The 20,786-nt window shown below is 43.2% G+C and overlaps 1 protein-coding gene across 1 annotated transcript; it reads right to left on the bottom strand.

The window, feature by feature from the left end:
- Positions 1–294: 294 nt before the first annotated feature.
- Positions 295–19,555, bottom strand: LOC149311596 (ankyrin repeat domain-containing protein 16-like). Its single transcript, XM_089526654.1, has 8 exons — positions 19,130–19,555; positions 16,141–16,361; positions 14,724–14,766; positions 12,832–12,940; positions 11,474–11,635; positions 3,454–3,532; positions 1,835–1,941; positions 295–948 (listed from the first exon to the last, which is right to left on the bottom strand). Exons 1-8 carry the CDS (start codon positions 19,465–19,467, stop codon positions 799–801), a joined length of 1,209 nt encoding a protein of 402 aa, XP_089382780.1. The 5' UTR covers positions 19,468–19,555; the 3' UTR covers positions 295–798.
- Between the last annotated feature and the right edge of the window lie 1,231 nt (positions 19,556–20,786).

Here is a 20,786-nt window from a genome sequence, read left to right on the forward strand (position 1 = left end):
TCCCGAATGCAACCGATAAAGCCTTAAGAAAGCAGAAAGCTTTCACTGTTCTGCTTGAATGGCAGGGAAAGCATAAGCTAGACATGGCTGTCAGACTTGGCCTGCTGTGACAGTATGGAGCTAACATAAGGCTTTCCTAAGTACTTTGGCTGCTGTGTCTGCTGAAACACATTAACACCACCCACCCACCCACCCCCGTTCTCTAGTGTTATGTCTGTTAGCTTGCTTGTTCGGCAATGGCACTTGCCTGGGCATGCCAAATAAGTCTGCAACAGCCCAAAGACGCTGGTTGAATTAACTGGTTTGTATTGCATTCAATCTGTATTGCATCCGATAGCCTTGATGAGAAATCTGTACTTAGAACAAAAAGCTACTGTTAGAATAGAATATAGAGAATGGCTCCCGATTGGCAAAGGGGTTGAGCAAGGATGCATCCTATCACCCTATTTGTTCACAGCTTGTATGAAGAAGATATCATATGAAGAGCAGGATTAGACTCAGATGAAGGAGGAGTGAAGATAAGAGGAAGGAACATCAGTAATCTATGATATGTGGATGGCACCATAATATAGGAAGAAAACATCATAGACTTGGAAAAATTACTAAGGAAGGTCAAAGAAAAAAGTGCAAAGAATAAGGTGCATATGTCCCATCCCTGTTCTGTCTTTCCCGTGCAATCGCGGGACTTTCATACGACGTCCCTGTCTGGAAAGCACTAGTGACAGCGATTGCGCAAAAGCCTTTCAAATGACATCATGCTGATCTTATCATTGAAGTGGCATTGCCCGGCATTTTGCATTAATGGGAATGAGTGTTAGTGCAACACTGCTTCAATGACAGGATAATGACAGGATCAGTGCTACTCTTATAAAAGACTTTTGCGCAATGACTGGATAAGGACAGGGGAGCGATCCCATCCCTATGCCGTCTGTGTATGATGAAGATCTGCTGGAAAGAGAGAGAGAGAGATTGGTCTAAGCATGCTAACTTTCTACTGAGAGTGTAATAAAGCAGTCAAGCCTTTCTTGCCCTGTGATAAACTTCAGGCCAGCAATGGAAAGCACATGGCTCTATATGTTGCTGACCTGCACCTTCCACAATCCCCTACCCATGGTTGTGTTGGCTAGGGATGATAGATTTGTAGTCCAAGATCTGGAGCAGGCACCCTTTCCCCACCTCTACCTTAGACTGTCCCTTACTAAGTTGCCGTACAAATACACATGCAGGATGCAGCCAACACAGGGATGTGTTCCTGAGCATTCCTAGGTCATTTATTTGTATTCATTACATTTCAAATTCTGTTCTCCCATCTTCTCTTCAATAAAAAATTATGCTAGAGCCTAGTTCTGCTCATTCCCACTCAGAGCTGCTGGAGTTGGGAAAAGTAACTTGGTTGGACTACAACTTTCAGAATCCTTGAGCCAGCATGGGCGATGGGAGATTCTGGGAGCTGCAGACCCAAAAAAGTAATGGTTCCAAGATCTGGTCACAGTCCTCAGATGAAGCGCTGCTGCAGCACTCCAGCTCTCATACAAGGAATTCTTGAAACTGGCCTCCTGACTGATTCAGTAAAGGTGAGGCAGGGAATCACAAGGCCCTCCAGATGATGCTGAAATGCAATTCCCAGCATTCCTTATGAGGCCTTTCTCTTAGTCCCACTACCATCACAGGAACGGGGGTCTTCTTAGAAGACTCAAAAATTGGCATTGAACTAAATGAACTAAAACTGGTGGGACACTAGAGAGAAAAGATCCCTTTCTCTTTGCCAGAAAATCAGGTTTCACACACTAATGTCTGCTTCCTTGAAAAGCTGAAGGAGGCTGGACTTCCTCACAAGCTGCTGCGCGTGTGTTCCAGTGATGTCTGGTGAATCTTGCAAGCCCGCCTGCAGGAGGATTTGCACACATGTTGCATGCTGCCCAGCGCATGCCATATGCAGGGCTGTGGGAAGAAGCAGAAAAACAACAAACTAAGGCCCCTTTTCATGCCACACAATTACAGCACTTTGATTCTAGTTCAACTGCAATGGCTTCACTCAACAGAATCTGGAGATTTGTAGTTTGATGAATCAGTAGAGCTCTCTGAGACTTCTAAGTGCCCCCCATTATCCCAGGATTCCCTAAGAGGGAACCATGGCATCATTTAAAGTAGAATCATACTTCTAGAATTGTGAAAGGATCCTAAAGTTGAAATGGACCTGGAGAAGGGTTTGTCATTAGCTTTACTGATACTACAATTCCCGGGATTCCCTAGTACTGAGTCAGGGCAGTTAAAGTGGTCTCAAACGGGACTATTTCTGCTGTGTGCTTTGGATCCTCATCTTCTCTCTCTCCTGCAGAATAAATGGAATGAAAACTATTTTTACACTTTTAATTTAATTTGCAGTAATTAAAGTAAGCCGAGGCTAAAGGGGGAAATTGGGGGAAGAGAGAGCCTGAGACATTCTAAAAGCAGCCAAATAAGTGGGATGATAGTGGATTTATCCATATTGTTCCTGCCGAATCAGGACAGTTGGAAGGTATGCTAGTTCCATGGAGTGGTGCGCTATTTGGAACAATAAACTTGGCAAAATCACAACAGATACCAAATTGCTGACAGTGAAGAACGCTCTTCTGCAGACCACACACATACACACACATTCTTGCCTACACCACCACTCTGAAAAAGTTGTTTTTACCAAATGCTAGAATCAAGGTGGACTGGAGTGGTTTAAGTGTTGAACTACAACTGTAGAGACCATGGTTTGATTCCCAGTTTGGCCATAAAACCCACTGCATGACCTTGGGCAAGTCACATGCTCTCAGCCTCAGGGGAAGGCAATGGCAATCCCCTCTGAAATCTTGCCAAGAAAACCCCATGATTGCCTTAGGGTTGCCATAAATTGGAAATGACTTGAATGCACCAAACAAGAAGAAGAATCAGGAGAAACATGTTTGGGCTTGGATAGTAACTGCAGTTCCATGAACAATGGAACACAGATTTCCTCCCTCCTTCTGCAGTTCCTTTATCTGCTTCTCCATGTAGGGAAGCCTGGGATATGTCTCCCGAAGGGTTCAAGATGCAGGACAACTTGGTGAAAATCCTACTTTACTTTGCAAAAGGAGAGGCACAAATTAGGATCCAAGAGACGGAAATATTTTTAAGTTTGTCAAGACACAGGTCTTTTGATACTAGATAATTATAGTCCTTTGGCCTCACCTTAACAGTCACGGCTGAATCCTGATGAATCCTGTTATTTGCAGTTTGTGGAGGCACTAGAGCTCTGAGAATTCTAAACAGCTTACAAAACTACAAATCCCAGGATTCCACAGGAAAAAGACATGACTGAGCTCAAAGTGCTAAACCAGTGTAGTGTGGAAGGAACCAGAGATCTCTACTATTGTGGGTTTCAAACAACTGTTGCCATTATATCATTATATAATGGGAGAGAAAAAGAGAGAAGGGGGCATTTACCTGTTCGATTTTTCCCATCCTTTGCGTTCACATCAGCTCCGAGGAAGAGAAGCGTCTTGACTGTGCCTGCATGTCCTTCCTGCATTAGAAAGGGAGAAATGCCATTTTCACACTCAGCAAAACAGACCCCCCTTTTCCATACTCCAATCTTGTATTCCCTAATCTGGTGCTCTCTGAGACTGCATCTGCACTGCAGAAATAATCCAGTTTGACATCATTTTAACTGCCATGGCTCAATGGTATGGAATTCTGGGAATTGTAGTTTTCTGAGATATTTAACCACCCTTGTCAGAGAGCACCTGTGACACCACAAACTACAACTCCCAGAATTCCATAGCATGGAGCCATGGCAGTTAAAGTGGTGTCACACTGCATTATTTCTGCAGTGTGGATGAAGCCTTAGAGATGTAAAAGTTCTAGAAATCTACAGATCACTTGTTCCTCACCTTTTTTTTAAACTTAAAATTTTGGAGAAATTGAAAAAATGCATTATTAGCACCTTTTACGGATAAAAAGTCAATTTGGCTACATCCGCACTGCAGAAATAATCCAGTGTAACACCACTTTAACTGTCATGGCTCAATGTTATGGAATTCTTGGAACTGTATTTTGCTGTGGCCTTACGGCTCTCCGACAGAGAAGGTTAAATGTCTCACAAAACTACAACTCCCAGAGTTACATAGCATTGAGTCATGGCAGTCAAACTGGATTATTTCTGCAACGCAGATGCAGCCTTTGTTACTTTAGAAACTTAAAACGTCTTACATATAACTTGATTTGGCATAAAGTGATCATGTTTGATACATTAAAAGTACAGTTTATTCAGAATATAATTACAAATTAATTTCCTTGATTTTTAAAAAATGTCTGTCTGTACATGTGTTACTACTAATAGAGCTACAAGGTCCTGAACCTTAAAGAACACTTTGGTTTGAGAAGCAGGCAAGAAAACCCCACTAAATGCAAAAGAAACCAACATAAGTAAACCAGAGAAAATTATTTTGTGTTCATTTGTTCCCTAGACTGACAAGACGACTAGTAATGGTAATGATCTGATACTGTCCATAGCCTTGCAATAGATAATAGAACCATAAGAGTAGAAAGGGGCCTCATGCGTCACTGAATCCAACCCCCTGCTCAGGGCATGATCTCCAGGTAAAACATCCCCAACAGGTAGCTATCATAAAATACTTCATTCAGAACATAAAATTCTTCCTTTTGCATAGTTTTTAGAAATGATTCAGGGACTGTCAACACTTTGTCTTAAACACTGTACTGTATTCACTATTCTAAAAGAAAATATCCCATAATCCATTTCCCCCGCATTTTTCTGGGGGGGGGTAATTTTTTTTAAGTGGCTGAGGATGATGGGCCTTGTAACACTGGTTGGGGGAAGACTTGCTGTAGTCTCATTTCCCTTGCTGTTATCAACAAGCAGTTACAACACGCTGATACAAAATCCCAGATTTCACCTCTTTGGTGTTTTGTGTTCAAAAGGAATGGCAGACAGCAAGGATACAAGTTGATCTTCCTCTCCCAGGATACTGAAAATATCACGGCTGTCCCTGAACTACATACCTTGAGCATCTGGCTCAGTGGAAAACCACTTCATATGATGGATGACTCTTGTGGGCTATTCAGTTTAATGCTCCAATTTATCTTACGCAAGCTGTTGAAGGCGTATGGAGAGACTCAAGTCCCATTAAGATAAAACGCTGACTTCCTAGCTGTAAATCTAGCGAGGCTGAATGAGGCATAACCGAGACTGGAATACATACAGTTGGCCCTCCATTGCCACAGATTCTTCATCCGTGGATTGAAGTATCCACTGCTTGAAAATATTCAGTACATACATACATACACACACACCCCACACATACTCGACTATAAGTCAATGTCATGTATAAGTCAAGGGCAGGTTTTGGAGCCAAAATTATGGATTTTGATATGACCCGTGGATAAGCCGAGGGTAAAATTTAGGGCCATGTAACAAAGAATGTAAAGGATGAAGCAAAGGAAAACGATGCCAAAGGATTTACAAAATTCCAGGAGGCATAACTGTTTTTGCTCATATTAAAAGCTGGATCGATGAGAGAATAGAGGGAAGTCAGTGCTTGCTTTTCACGAGGGGATGGTTCACATATGTATATGAGTAAAAGTACCATACTGACATTAACCTGTGGATAAGTTGACTCGGATTTTGGGGTCATTCTCTTGCTTCTCAGTTATAAATACAGTGGACCCTTGTTATACGCTGGTGTTTAGTTCCAAGATCTCCCGTGTATAACAAAATCCGTGTATGCTCAAGTCCCATTAGATATAATGGCAGAGCAAAACGGTGTCCCTTATAAAAAATGGAAAATCAAGGTTTGATCATTGAAATTTATACTTTTTTGGAATATTTTCAAACCGTGTATGCTTGAATCCATGTATAACAAATCCGTGTATAAGAAGGGCTGACTGTACAAGTAATCAAGATAAAATGTGGTAAGTTGCCCATGCTACAGACTGACATAATCCTTTAGTGAAATAAAAAGTTCAACTAGCTGTATTTAGTCCCCCCCAAAAACAACAACAACAACTGAAATGAAGATAATAAGTAGTGCAGAAAATGAGAGAATGAAGTACTACATTTTTACAGCTCAGATTGAGGTTATTTGAAAGACCGTGTTCTCCCATATAAGAGTCAAGCATGGCGTAGTGGTTTGAATATTGGACTATGTATCTGGAGACCAGGGTTTGATTCCCTATTTGGCCATGAAACCCACTGAGTGATCTTGGGCAAGTCACATGCTCTCAGCTTCAGGGGAAGGCAATGGCAAACCTCCTATGAACAAATCTTGCCAAGAAAGCCCCATGATAGGTTTGCCTTAGGGTTGCCATGAGTTGGAAATGACTTGAAGGCACACATCATCATCATCACCATCACCATCATCATCAAGTTCTCCCTTACATAATTCTCCTCTTTTTCTTCATCAGGGAAATACACCAGAGAAAGCATTAAGAAATGAACAGCAGATGCTGTGCTACAGCTAACACAGCTTGGCAGCTAGCTTGATCAAAATGGTATCGTTTGATTTTCAAATGAAGAAATGGCAAAGTAACACTCACTGCTGAAAAGTCCTCAAGCAATGAGCAAATTTGGCTGTTTCAATGACTGCCTTGGCAGAAATGCAGTATTTGGCACAGTGTTGCCTTTCTTCCAATCGAGACGTAACCTTAGCAACTGAAAAGTGCACAATTGGAGAATTTGGGGAAAGGGCTTTCTGGTTGATAGATACCACTAGGAAGAGACATTGGTGTGAAGGGTGAAGAAATGGGGATTTGGGATGCCTCTGGACACAGCCACATTCTGAAGACTGCAATATATAAAATCAGCACCTTGGTCCCCTTAAAACAGTAAGATCATTGTGACCTGATACATGTGTGTCACCTGCATTGCACAAACAAAGAATCTGTTGGCTGGTGCAGAACATAGTATCCTATGAATCTCATATTTTGTTTTAAAGACATCAAGTTTCTAGCCCTTATCGACTATCAATACAGGTTGAGCTTTCCTTATCCAAAATGTTTTGGGCCAGAAGTGTTTGGGATTTTGGATTTTGAAATACTTGGATTTGCATACATGTCCATCATGACCCAAGTCTAAAGACAAAATTCATTCATGTTTGAAATACACCTTACACACATAGCCTAAAGGTAATTCTATACACAACACTCTTCATAATTTTGTGTTCGAAACAAAGTTTATGTACACTGAACCATCTGAAAGCAAAGGTGTCTCTATCTCAGCCACCATGAAATAAGCTTTGTTTTTTTAAAAAATAAAATAAAATGTATTTATTAAAATAATACTTATACACAACATAACATATTAAACATAACATAAAAAACAAAATCTAAACATCTATTGAATGCAAATACAAATAAGCTTTGGTTTTTGGAATATTTTGGATGTTGGAATTCTGGATAAGAGAGGCTCAAACTGTATGAGCTTTCAATTCTTGCAAGCAGCACTTGCTAAACTGTAACAGAGATGGGCTGGGGTCCACCACCTGAAGCTGAAACAAATATGCAAATCAAGATATTCACATAATGCGTGCAACTCATGACTGGCCTTTGTTTGCAAAGAAAAAAAAATTCCTGAATAGGGAAATATGAGCCTAAATCCAACTGCTGAGCCCAGCTTCTCTTCTCTTGTTTACCTTCCCCCATTGCACCTCTCTTTCTTCCCCTCTCTTGCCTCCCTTGGTGCCTCCACAATGCCTCCCTTCCCCATTCCACAGCTCTATTTCTCTCTCTTCCTTGCTCCACCTACCACTCGTGCCATGTTTCCCTCCCTTGCTTCTTGCACTCTGCTACTTGCATCTCTAGCCTTCTCTTCAGGGGTGTCATCAGGGGTGTGTGAGGGGTTCACACGCCAATGGGAGATACCTCAGAAGTGGGGTGAACACCCAGTGAGGCGGTTGCACCTGTTTATCCTATGACCCCTCTCCCCAGTCACTTCTCTCCGCCAGCCAGGGTGACTCTGCTGCCCATCAGCTTCAGCTGCTGGTGGAGTGCTGCTAATGTTCCCCAGCATCCCCTTCTGGGTCTGGCAAGGCTGCTGGGAAAGTGGGATAGGTGTCACCTCCTTTTCTCCATTACCCAACACCCGCACCGGACCAAAAGAACTTGCCAGGTGGTAGCAGCACCACATCCCCACCAGTGGCTACTAGTGGGAAGGTACTGCCTTGTGGTTCTGGTGCGGCTGCTGGGTGAGCAGCTGCGCAAGACCTGGAACAGAGCATCACCACATCTCCACCACAGCAGAGGCGGCTGGAAGGGGCAGATGGGGTGTGCGCCAGCCAAGCAGCCTAGGAAGTAACAGCATGGAGTGACACCAATCCTAGTGATGTCACTGCCTCTCTTTCCTCCTTTGCCTCACCTTGGGCCACTGCTCCTACCATCACCTTATGGCAACCTCTTTTGTTCTTTGCACCTTCCCACAGCATCTCTATCTCCCCCTTTCCTTTTCCTTCCCTGCCTCACCCCACATTTTGCCACATCTCCCTCTCATCCTTCCTCTGCTCTGGCACTTCTATATATCCCTATCCCCTTCCTTCATGCTGCCACACTTCTCTTCTCTAGCACCCATCTGCGCTCATAGTCTCCCTCCCAGCTCCGCTCTTATAGAAGGGCTATAGATTTGCATTTCTTTAAATGAACGCTTGGAATCCGAGCCCGATAACAGACCAAACAGACACAGTGTGGCATGTTTAAAAATCCCATGAAATTAAGAAAAACTGGAGGTTTCACAGCCTGATTAATAAGTAGGGTTGCAACTGTCCTTTTCTTTAACTATTTCACTTCAATCTCCTCCCCAAAACCAACTGTAGATATATACCTGAGGATTGAGTATTGGTACTCCACCAGTGTATCTGAAGATGTGGATTGTAATCCATGAAAGCTCATGCTAAAATGAATCTGTTAATCCTCAAGATGCTACAAGATTCCTGCCCCAGCTTTTAAATCCTATAGACAGTGCCCTGTGGATCGGATCTGTTTCTTTCTCTCACTGTGCTGCCCTGAGTAGTGCTTAAAAGCTGCCCCATGTTTCCAATTTGGAAGTAAGAATTAACAAGAAGCCACCTTGCTTGCTTTATGGAAGAATCAGCTAATGTGCTTGGTGGGAATTTGGCACAAGACCAGACTGGGGCCAGTTTGTATTCAAGAATTTGCATCCTTCCCAGTTTCCCCACCTGCACATCAGTTCATAAGAGTCACACTCCAAAGCCAAGAGAGACAGAGCACAGTTGCTGAAACCCAGGAAGTGTGGCTGATGAATGTTTGGCTCTTTTTACCCACATTGAAGGCACTGTTGAGAGTGACACTTCTGCAAATGAACAAGGATTGCACTAGTCTGTTGAAAAGGGAAAGCAGAAGTTGCAGTGACTCATTAATATGACTAACTGCGGTCAAAGAGAAAGTGCTGGTAAAATGCTCAGACGTGATGAGACAAGGCCACCTGCTGCCCTCAAGGACAGGTAGCATCAGACTCGGCATCTCAGATGTGGTCACATCACATGATTTATCATAGGCAGAGCTTAGACAAGTTACTTTTCAGGGATCCACCTTCCAAAATAGTATAACAAGCAGGGCTGCTGCATGGGAGATTCTAGAAGTTGTGGTTCAAGAATGTAACTATCCCAAGCTCAGGTTTTAGGTGAATTTGCAGTTTGTTTAACTGACTGATATGTGTGCTCAGGGCCATATCGTCATATGGATATAGTGGCTTTTCAAAGAGATAAACATGTGGTTGGAATCCAGTCTATTTGAAACACCGTATTAGTACTTGGATGGGAGACTGCCAATGAATGCCAGGTGCCGGAGGCTCTGTTTTAGAGGAAGGTACTGGCAAAACCACCTCTGAGCATTCCCTGTCTAAGAAAATCCTATGAAATCAATGGGGTCACCATAAGTCCACAGGGGACTGGAAGACACATGTACACATATTCACGTATCTTTCTAAAAGAGAGCTCTAAGATCTTCCTCAGAGGCCCTTCTCTCTTTTTGACTATTTTCTCAGGCTTCTGTGGTGGGAATAAGAGAGAGGTCCTTCTTGGGGGATGCTCCTAGACTTTGGAACTCCCTCCCTAAAAAGGCTAGGATGGCTCCCTCCTTGCTTTCCTTTAATTGGTAGGTAAAAATATTCATTGTATGTACAGCGCTGTGTAAATTTACAGCGCTTTATAAATAAAGGTTAATAATAATAATAATAATAATAAATTCATATTCCATCTGAACTTTAGAGATTGACTGTGATAGGCTTTCGGTGGTGTGCTGAGCTGTTCTGTTGACTTTTTAAAAAATATAGTCTTTTAATTGATTTTAAATGGCTTTCAGTCTACAGATTGTGCAATTGCTTTTTTTTAAAAAAAATCATATTTTAGTTGTGTTTGTATAATTTTTAATCTCCACTAGCTTTAGTAATTTGTACAATGACTTGAGACCCATTATTAAGAAAAAGGCAGGGTACAAATGAATACAATAACAATAATGATAATGATTTATATGCATGATTTCCAATTTCTATGCATGGTTATGAAAGCTGGACAGCGAAGAAAATTGATAGGAAGAAAATGTGGTGCTGGAGTAGAGTTCTAAGGATATCATAGACTGGTAAAAAGACAAATTAATAGGACCTAGAGCTAATCAAGTCTGAACTTTCAGTAAAAAACAGCATGACAAAACTGAGGCTGTCGGATTTTGGGATGTTAAAAGATGACGTGACTCACTAGAAAAGATGATTTGTTGTTGTTGTGTGACTTTACTTATGGTAGCCCTAAAGTGAACATTTCATGGGGTTTTTTTGCCAGAATTTGTTCAGAGAGGGTTTGCCCTTCCCTTCTTCTGAGACTGAGAGAGTGTGATGTGTCCAAGATCACCCAGTGGGTTTCATACCTTGGCCTCTCAGTGTCCTAATCCAACCCTCAAGCACCTACATCACACTGGCTCTAATGATTGGTAAAGCGGAAGGCAGTAGGTAAAGAGGAAGACCGCACTATAAGTCAATTGATTTAATCAAGGAAGCTGAAACCCTGAGTTTGCAAGACCTGAACAGGACAGTGGGTGACTGGGGACCTTGGAGGTCTCTCACTGAGAGGGTTTCCATAAGTTGAAGACAATTTGACAGCCAACAACAACCACAATATAATGAAAATGACAACAATAATAAACCTCTTTTGGGAAGGCAGACTTTGAGTTTTAAGGAGCCCTGGTGGCACAGCAGTTAAATGCCAGTAATGCAGTCACAAGGTTGTGAGTTCAATCCCAGGGGCTCCAAGGTTGACTCAGCCTTCCATCCTTTTGTAGGTTGGCAAAATCAGTACCCATCTTGTTGGGGGGCAATTGGCTTACAGATTGTAAACCATTTAGTGCTCAGTTCACCGATCAGCAGTATACAAATGTAAATGCTATTGCTATTGAGTTGAACAAAATCTGAACCCTAGCAACTTAATGATAGGAAAATATTAAGGACCTTGGCAGCATAATGAAGTGCAGTGAGCTGCAGGGAGGTGGCTCTTGCATTGACATCGACACTGAGATCAGAAACGAGAAACCGAAGGGCATCATCCTGTGCTGTGACTGCCGCCTGGTGCAGTGGTTGAGCCCCAAGTGCATCTGTGGTGTTCTGATCAGCCTGGAGGTGGGCAGGAAATAATCTTGCATGAGAAACCTGCTTGAGATTTTGAGGCATGCTGTGCAGAGTTTTCAGAGCTTGAAGAAGTTATTTTTCCCCAAGAGTACTGTTTACCTGTCCCACTATTGCCACCAAATGTGAGGACCCCCACCTGTCCCACTGATATGGCATTAAATGTGGGGACTTTCCAGGTGCCCATGTGGTTCTTGTGAGAGACTTTATTTGTGGAATTCCATCACTGGACACCACTACCCTTGAAACACTATTGCCACCAAGGTTGTTTGTCTGGGCTCATCCACACCAACAGCAATTTTGCAGTGCTCCCAGAGGCACTAATGTATAATACAAAAATTAATTTATTAAACTGAAGTTCAGCACAGCAAAATATCACTTATTTAATACATCTAAACCATGATTGACCCAAACTAACTAACCCTAACTCACATCCCTCTCTCATATCTATATCTATAGAGCCCAGACAACTACCTGTTGGAGATGCTCTAGCTGGAGGTCCCGCATTGAGTGAAAGGTTGGTATCAGTGGAACATGGGGCCCCTTCCAATTCTATGATTCTATGATCCTAACTTTGACATTCATGCCTCTCAGACTCACTGTCATAAATGCCATCCTTAAAAAAAAAATACTACCATTCAAACACAGCCAATCACCAGACATACCCAACGCTCCATGCTCTTAGTCCCTCCAAACAGACCACTTACCTTATTACAATTACTATACATCACATACATAATCACTGCTGCTGCTGCTGCAGCAGCATGCCTTCAAATCATTTCCAACTTATGGCAACTCTAAGGTGACCCTATCATGGCAAGATTTGTTCAGAGGGTTTTTTACTTTTGCCTTCCTCTGAAGCTGAGAGATTGTGATTTACCCAAGGTCACCCAGGGAGGACTTGCACCCTGATCTCCATAGACGTAGTCAAACGCTCAAAACATTACACCACTAGAAACCCCATTATAGGGTTTGCTCTAGGGTTGCCGTAAATCATAAATGATATGGAAGGCACATAACAAGAGCAGTTTTTGCAAACAGGATATTATGGTTCACCGTTAATGTATTTCTGATGCATACCTAAGCCATAAAAAAAATCTGCATAGAGAACAAGGAAGATTTGAGACACACACTGGCATCGTTTTAAAAGGCACAGCCCTTATTTCTGGACCATCCATGCATACCTTATGCTTATCTAGAAGCAGCTGGGCAATATCAAGGTGCCCATTTTGTATGGCATCCATAAAGGGAGTGACTCCACATTTGTCCGCACTGTCTGGTTCATAGTAGCACCTTGGGATAAACACAGAAAGGACAAGGCAGTGTAAAGGACAGGCGAAACCCACAATACACTACTAACTTCACTGCTCTGTGTTAGCCCCATAATGCTTGCTCCATAAATAAGAACTGTAACTGTGAAGTGTGAAAGACTGCCTGGTCACAGTCTTCCCTACCCTGGGAGATCAGTAAGATGTACTATATTTCAATTGATAAAGAAACCAGCTGGATCTTGTTTGTAGGAATATAAAATTTTATCCAATCATCAGCATATTTGCACATCTAGAACATGTCTAGAAAGGGGCAACCATGATGATCAAAGGTTTTGAAATCTAGCCTAATGAGCAACGACTTAGGGAGCTGGGTATGTTTAGCTTGAATGACTTGTGTAAGTGTCTTGAGTTAGAAGCTCTGGTATAACCTCTTTAGACTAGAGTGGAATTGGACAGCTCTCCAGTTGTCAGTGAACTTCATCTCCAGCTGTTGAAATCTAGATGCTGTTGAACCCCCAGCATTCCTTCCCATTGGATGTGTAGGCTAAGGGTGCTGGGATGGCAATCCAGCAATGTCTGGAAACGATGCCCTATGAGGAGGGACTTAAGGAGCTGGGTATGTTTAGACTGGGGAAGAGAAGGTTAACATGGGGCATGATAGCCATGTTTAAATATTAGAAAAATTGTTCTACTGAAAATGGAACAAGCTTGTTTTCTGCTATTCCAGAGACTCGGACACAGAGCAACGGATTCAAACTACAGGAAAAGAGATGCCCCCTCCACATTAGGAAGAACTTCCTGAGGGTAAAAGCTGTTTAACTGTAGAATGGATGCCCTTGGAGGGTGGTGGACTCATCTCCTTTGGAAGTCTTTAAACAGAGGTTGAGTGGGCATCTTTTGGAAATGTTTTTGTATATTCCTGCATGGCAGGGATTGGACTAAATGACCTCTTTAGTCCCTTCCAGCTCAATTGGAAAACTTAGATATGGCAGTATAGTCGCTGGTAACATCAAGACTGGACTTATGCTTTGTGCTCTATACTGTACTACCTCTGTATTAAGTTCTGCAACTTCCATTAGTTTAAAACACAGCAGCCAGGTTGAATACTGGTACATCTACAAGTGACTGTATGACACCAGTAATAAAATCACTCCACTGGCTGCTAGTTTCCAGGCAAAGCACAAAGAATTGATTATTACCTTTAAAGCCCTACATGGTTTAGGTCTAGGTTATCCACAGGATCATGTTCTCCTCTATAATCAACCCGATATGCTTGGGTCTGGGAGACATCTATGTCAGTCAGCCAAAACTAGGCTGACTGTTACCCAGAAGACATTTTCTTCAGCTGCTGCCAACTGTGGAATTATCCGATGGAAGAGTGTCAACTCAAGATACTGTGTGAGTTTAAAACAGCAGTAAAGACCAATTTCTTCCAGAAGGCCTACCCAAATTATTTCAAATTGCGGTTTTAAAGCATTTATTGATGGATTTTAATATGCATTGGTTTTATATGTTCTTTTAACAGATGTTATATGTTGTGTTATTTGTTGTCATTCCCTGTCTCAATCCACAGGAAGAGGAGGGTAAGAAATAAATATTATTACCATCATTATCATCATTATTATTACTAAGATTATATGATGACAGTTATTTTAAAATTTGCACCCTATAATCTGCAAATCTATAATCTTGTCCTCTTAAAAATAAAACAAATGATGCCTAAGGGGCAGCACAGTGACTGAAGGGAAGAAGGGAGGGGGAGAAAGGACTGAGTCATACGGGAAACAGGGACCAAGTTGGCCTACCTTTCAAGCAGCACTTGCACAACCTCCAGGCATCCGTGCATCGCTGTGGGATGAGAGCAGAAATGAATTATAAATGCTTCTGAAGTGTGTATGTGTGTGATGGAAGGAGAGAATAAAGAGATGTGAACGCTATAGCCTTTCCCTTTTGTAAGCTTTATTTCCATTTCCATTTTGGTCATGAATGATCCTTTCATCATTGTTATTATCGATGGCTGAATGATAAATCTGAACCTATCTCCTGGTCTTAAACCTAGTACTCCATTCACCATGGTCACTTTGCTTTTAGAACAGTGGCGGACACAGCATGGCCTGTTGGCCCCATGCAGCATCACGGCTCCACTTTTGTGGATCCTGCAGACCCAGCATTCTCTCTCAGTCTTTAAACCATCCAAAATGTTTCTTAAATGCTTTTGGTATGATTTTTTGTACAATTTTACACACCCACCCACCATACGTAAAGTCCCCCAAATATGGGAAAACATGCAAAAAAGCCCCACAAGTCCATACTATCTCTAAATACAGTATATACTCGACTATAAGTTGACCTCATGTATAAGTCAAGGGCAAGTTTTGTAGCCAAAATTATGGATTTTGATATGATCTGTGCATACGTCGTGGGTAAAATTTAAGGACATGTAACAAGGGATATAAGGAACAAAGCCAAGAAAAACAATGCCAAAGAACACCAACATTTTCCCAACCAGGCTTTTAAAAAGGCCAGAAGCATAGCAGCAATGGAGGGAGCAGAGGGGGCTGGTGCTTCTTTCAGGTTCTCCCAGGATGGAATAAGCTCTCACCGTTCACTACTGAGAGAAGGGGATAGTTTCTATTTTGATAAGAGTTAAAGTACAGTACATTCACTGACCTGTAGATAAGTCAACCCAGGCTTTTTGGGTTATTGTTTGACTAAAATTTTTAAACTTATACATGAATACCTCCATTTTATACGTCCATTTTCCTCTTCAGTTCTTCTGTTGTACTGATTCCTGTTGCCACTTTGAGAGGGACTGCAAAGGATAATAGAGGTATTTGGGCTTGCTATATGTTCAGGGTGTATACAGCCCCATGGTGGGGGGTAAGTGCCACCGTGGCTCCTCCACAGTTATGACTGCTGCTTCAGAAGAAAGTGGCAGCTGATAGGCCAAGCCATTGATTCTCCATTCTTAAGGTTTGTTTCAGGAAGTCCCATTTTGACAGTGCTTTTTGCCCCTAGGCTGGCGATTAGGGGAGCAAGACAATGTGTGTTTGATGGCTAGACCCAACTTGGGGTCAGCAGCTGACAATGGCAACACTTGATATTTCTGACCATCTGTTAAATGCCATCTGTTTTCAAGCTGAATCCATTTCACACATGGAATACTGATTCTCTGCTGACTGTTGACATATTGCTTGTTGTATGGTACAATGCAGGTCCTACCTGCTGTGTGCAGAGGAGTCCTTTTGATCTTGCTTTCCGTGACCCAGATGTTAGGAGAGACGTCAAGCAAGTACTGGATCACTCGAGGATCTCCCTCTCGGCAAGCTATGTGGAAACAGTTCCAGCCATCTTTGTTCTTCAGTAATGGGTTTGCGCCATGCTGGACAAGGTCTTGAATGACCTCCAGGTTCCTCCTTGTACAAGCCATCATTAGGGGAGTCCTAGCATGAGAAGGGAAAGCAAACAGTGTGCAGCCAATTATCAGAAATTGCTTTCCAGTTCCCAGGAGCCAGCATTCAATATTTTCCAACCCCTCTTGGGCCGATCAGAAAATGTCCTGAGCAGACACAGAAACCACATGGCTTTTGTACCTTTATTTATGAGGAAGAGGGAATTTCCACAGGTGTAGCATGTTGTGCAAGTTTCACTTGAAATTCTCCCCCACACACAACTGCTAAAACTGCAGGAGCCCTGCTGTCTTTTTATTCATGCAGCCACTGTACATTTGGCACCTGGAACAAGTTAAGAAGAAGCCTCACTCAGCCTCAGATGACTTCTCACTATGTTGTGGACTCACAAAGGCAACCAGTGGATCTGGTATCATGGGGTCAGTGAATCAAGCCTTGGTTTTACACAGTGATCCTCCTGCAGCATCACAGGAACTGTCCTGGTGTTGGACCTTATATCTCACAGTGGTCTGGCAATGGGAGAACTCCTGTAAAAGTCTCAGGAGGATTGGCCACAAAACTGAGAGTGGAGGCACTTCCTCCACAACCACAAATCCACCAGCTGACAGGATGCACATTACAGTTGCCCTTTCATATCCACGGATTCTGCATCCATGGATTCCACTATACATGGCTTGAAAATATTTGACAACAAAAAATTCCCAAAAGCAAACCTTGATTTGGACACCATTTCGCTACGCCATTGTATATAATGGGGCCTGAGCAGCCATGGGCTTTGGTATCCACGGGGGTGCTGGAAGCAAACCCCATAGGATACCAAGGGCCCACTATATTAGCAACAAGAAATCTATCAGCCCTGTTAGTACTTTCTGCAACTTTGTGTGTGGTGCTGTACTTTGAAATCTTCCATAATGCTACCTGCAACTGATGAAATGAGCTGCAGTCTATCAATTATTATGCTATTTATGAATCTTTAAACAGCCACAGAGCTATTGGTGGTTTTAATGTGGTTTCATTAGAAGCCAAAATTTGATCCTACCTTGTTGGACAAAAACAAGCTAGTTTGATGGCATGATGAAATGGCAAACTATAGCTGCATCTGCACTGGAGAATTAATGCCAAACCAGTTTGACAATGCTTTAACTGCCATGTTTGTTGTGGCACCAGAGCTCTTTGACAGAGGTGACTGAATAGCTCACCAAACTACAAATCTCTACTCACTTTTTACCCCAAAACCCCCTCTTAACTTATACATGAGGTTGACTTACAGTCAAGCATATATGATGGTTATGCCTGCTGGAATCTTCTAAGTTCTTTAGCACTGTTTTCCTTTGTTTTGTCCTTTACATCCTTCATTACATGCCCTTAAGTTTTACCCTTGAATTATCCACGGGTCATATCAAAATCCATAATTTTGGCCCCAAAACCTGCCCTCGACTTATACATGAAGTTGACTTATAGTCAAGTATACACAGTAGATGATGGGCAGAGGCAGCTCCTCTTTCAAGAGCAGAGGGTGGGCATGGTCTGTGTGTCTGGCAGGAAACTGGTATCTCTGGAACTGAATCTGAAGAAGAAGCAGAAAGGTGACTTGGCGGTCTGCAAGAATTAATCCTATGGGTCTGTGAGTCCCATCGGAAATCTGTGGGGAACAGAAATCTTTTAGAATCTAACTGCTCGATAGTGGAACATGGTGCCTCAGAGTGTTATGGAATCTCCTGCTTTGGCGGTTTTTAAACAGAGGCTGGATGGAATATGGTGGAGTCTCCTTCTTTAGAGAATCCTAGAATCATAGAGTTGGAAGAGACCACAAGGGCCATCCAGTCCAACCCCCTGCCATGCAGGAACTCTCAATGAAAGTATATCTGTCCAGCCTTTGTTTAAAGGCCTCTAAGGAAGGAGACTCCATTACACTCCAAGGGAGTGTCTTCCACTGTCGAACTGTCAGGAAGTTCCTCCTAACATTGAGGTGGAATCTCTTTTTCTGTCACTTGCATCCATTGCTCCGGGTCCTGTTCTCTAGAGCAGCAGAAAAAAAGCTTGCTCCCTCCTCAATATAACATCCCTTCAAATATTTAAACAGGGTTATCATATCACCTCTTAATCTTCTCTTCTCCAGGCTAAACATCCCCAGCTCCCTAAGTCGTTCCTCATATGACTTGGTTTCCAGACCCTTCACCATTTTAGTCGCTCTTCTTTGGACATGCTCCAGTTTCCCAACATCCTTTTTGAACTGTGGTGCCCAGAACTGGACACAATATTCCAGGTGGGGCCTGACCAGAGCAGAATAGAGTAGCACTATTACTTCCCTTGATCTAGACACTATACTTCTATTGATGCAGCCTAAAATTGCATTGGCCTGGTTAGCTTCTGCATCGCACTGTTGACTCATGTTCAACTTGTGGTCTACTAGGACTCCTATCATTATTATTATTATTAACCTTTATTTATATAGCGCTGAAAATTTACACAGCGCTGTACATACAAACTTTTAGTTAGACAGTTCCCTGCCCTCAGGCTGACTCCTAGATCCCTTTCACACGTAGTCTCCTTAAGCCAAGTGTCCCCTGTCCTATATCTGTGCATTTCATTTTTCTGCCCTAAGTTTTAAACAGAGGCAGTATGGCCATCTGTTGGGGGTGCTTTAATGAGTGTTCCTGCATGGAGAAGGGGGTTGGACCGGATGGCCCTTGAGGTCTCTTCCAACTCTGTGATTCTATGTTCATTGTAATAAAGGCTAAATAAAATAAAACAAAAAGTGCTAAAGGTGGAATAAATGAACGAATCCAACGATGACATACCAGTCTGATTTTTTCAAGCAATCGACAGCCGCCCCTCGGTCCAGCAGATATAAGAGACAGTCCTGGTGACCCATGGAAGCCGCTTCGTGGAGAGGACGCTTGTAATCATTATTGAACAGCTCCAGGTCCATTTCCAAGGCCTCGACTAGGTAGCGGAGGACGCTCAGGTGGCCGTGCCGGGCTGCATAGTGGAGCAAAGTGTCCCCTGACCTGCCAAAGTGCTTTCTCTTCACGTCCTTGATCAGATCCTCCACGTTCTTCATCTCTTCTTGGAGAAGGGCGAGCTTTCCTTCTTGAACTAACCTGGGAAGAGGTTTCTGGAGTTCTCCTTCGGCCATCAGTAACACCGGTCAAAGGATCTCTGTAGTGCTTGCGGTAGTGGCAGGCAGCCTCGAAATCCAGAGTTTGAAAGGAGCCCATAGAAGTCTATGCTGAAAAAACAAAATTAAATTAAAATTGAAATTAAAAGCGCCATAAGGCTGTTTCCTTCCCTTTTTATACTGAAACGCAAGCCAACATCTTCCTCTCTCTTTCACTCCATGCAAACAATAGCATTTTGAGTCAGCCGCCAATGGAGTGATGGAATTTATGGTTTCCAGAGATGTTTCTGAAGAAACTAGCCAACAAAACCCTGTGATAGGTTTGCCTTAGGGTTGCTGTAAGGCACACAATGACAACAATGGGTTTTTGGAGTTGGACTCTGGGGACCAGGGTTCGAATCTCTGCTGGGCCACAGAAAAACCCACTGAGTGTCCTTGGGGAAGGTTGCATCGACCCTAGCCAGGGGAGTCAGCCATGAGGAATGCTGGGAACTGCAGTCCAAGGAGATCTAGAGGGCTGCAAGACTCCCACTTATGGTCTATCAACTAATTCACATTGAGTTCAACAGCTCTCCTCTGCCTAGGACTAAATATGGATCCAACCCAGCGTGTTGGAAGGGTTGGGATATACACTTGTCCCTCCACATTCACTGGGGTTAGGGGCATAAGACCCTCGTGAATGTGGGAAAATTGCACATAACAAAAACACCACGTTTTTACCTGAGGGAGCACTTCTCTAGGAATATCTAGGTCTTCCGGTGCAACTCTGTGGCCAACATCAGTGCGACTTTGGGTTAAAGCTGACCGTAGAGTTGCATTGGAGGACTTAGATATTTCTAGACAGAACAGATTACTGTTAAACTGTGGTTTGACTGCGACGCTGTAGCTGGCATTTGTGTGTACAAGGTGGTCAGGATGGGAGTTGTAATCAGGGGGGAAACAGGGAGTGATGGGACTTATTGGCGGGTTACAAACCGCCATGAAAGTACGGATTCAGTCTGTACTAGGGTTAGGAAGGTGCGGTGCTTCTGCACCCCCCTAACCTTAGTACGGACTGAGTCCATACAAAATGGCGGCTCCCCTTCCACAAGGGGGCCGCCATGAGGACGTCACGGCCGCGCTGCCTCTATACGGGGCGGCGCGGACATGATGTCCTTGCTCCGCGCCAGGGCACATAGTTTGCCCTGAACGCGGAGCAGGAAGGAGCTCCATTTCGGAGCTCCTTCCTGGTTTGGTCCGCTGGGCGCAGCCTTCAGACGGCTGTGCTCAGCGGACCAAAGGAGAAAGGGGCCAAGCGGCCCCTTTCTCCTCCTCCCCGCCGCCGCGGGGTGTCCTTG

The sequence above is a fragment of the Sceloporus occidentalis genome, unplaced genomic scaffold (genome assembly GCF_023333645.1).
Source record: "Sceloporus occidentalis isolate IW3139 unplaced genomic scaffold, rSceOcc1.0.p SCAF_5, whole genome shotgun sequence".
Lineage (NCBI taxonomy): Eukaryota > Metazoa > Chordata > Lepidosauria > Squamata > Phrynosomatidae > Sceloporus > Sceloporus occidentalis.

Coding starts and splice junctions, on each gene's coding strand:
- LOC149311596 (XM_089526654.1), bottom strand. CDS start 19,467: ATGGCCGAAGGAGAACTCCAGAAACCTCTTCCCAGGTTAGTTCAAGAA. Junction 16,362..19,129: donor TGCTTGAAAAAATCAGACTG/GTATGTCATCGT, acceptor TTCTCATGCTAG/GACTCCCCTAATGATGGCTT. Junction 12,941..14,723: donor GTGCAAGTGCTGCTTGAAAG/GTAGGCCAACTT, acceptor GTTTATCCCAAG/GTGCTACTATGAACCAGACA.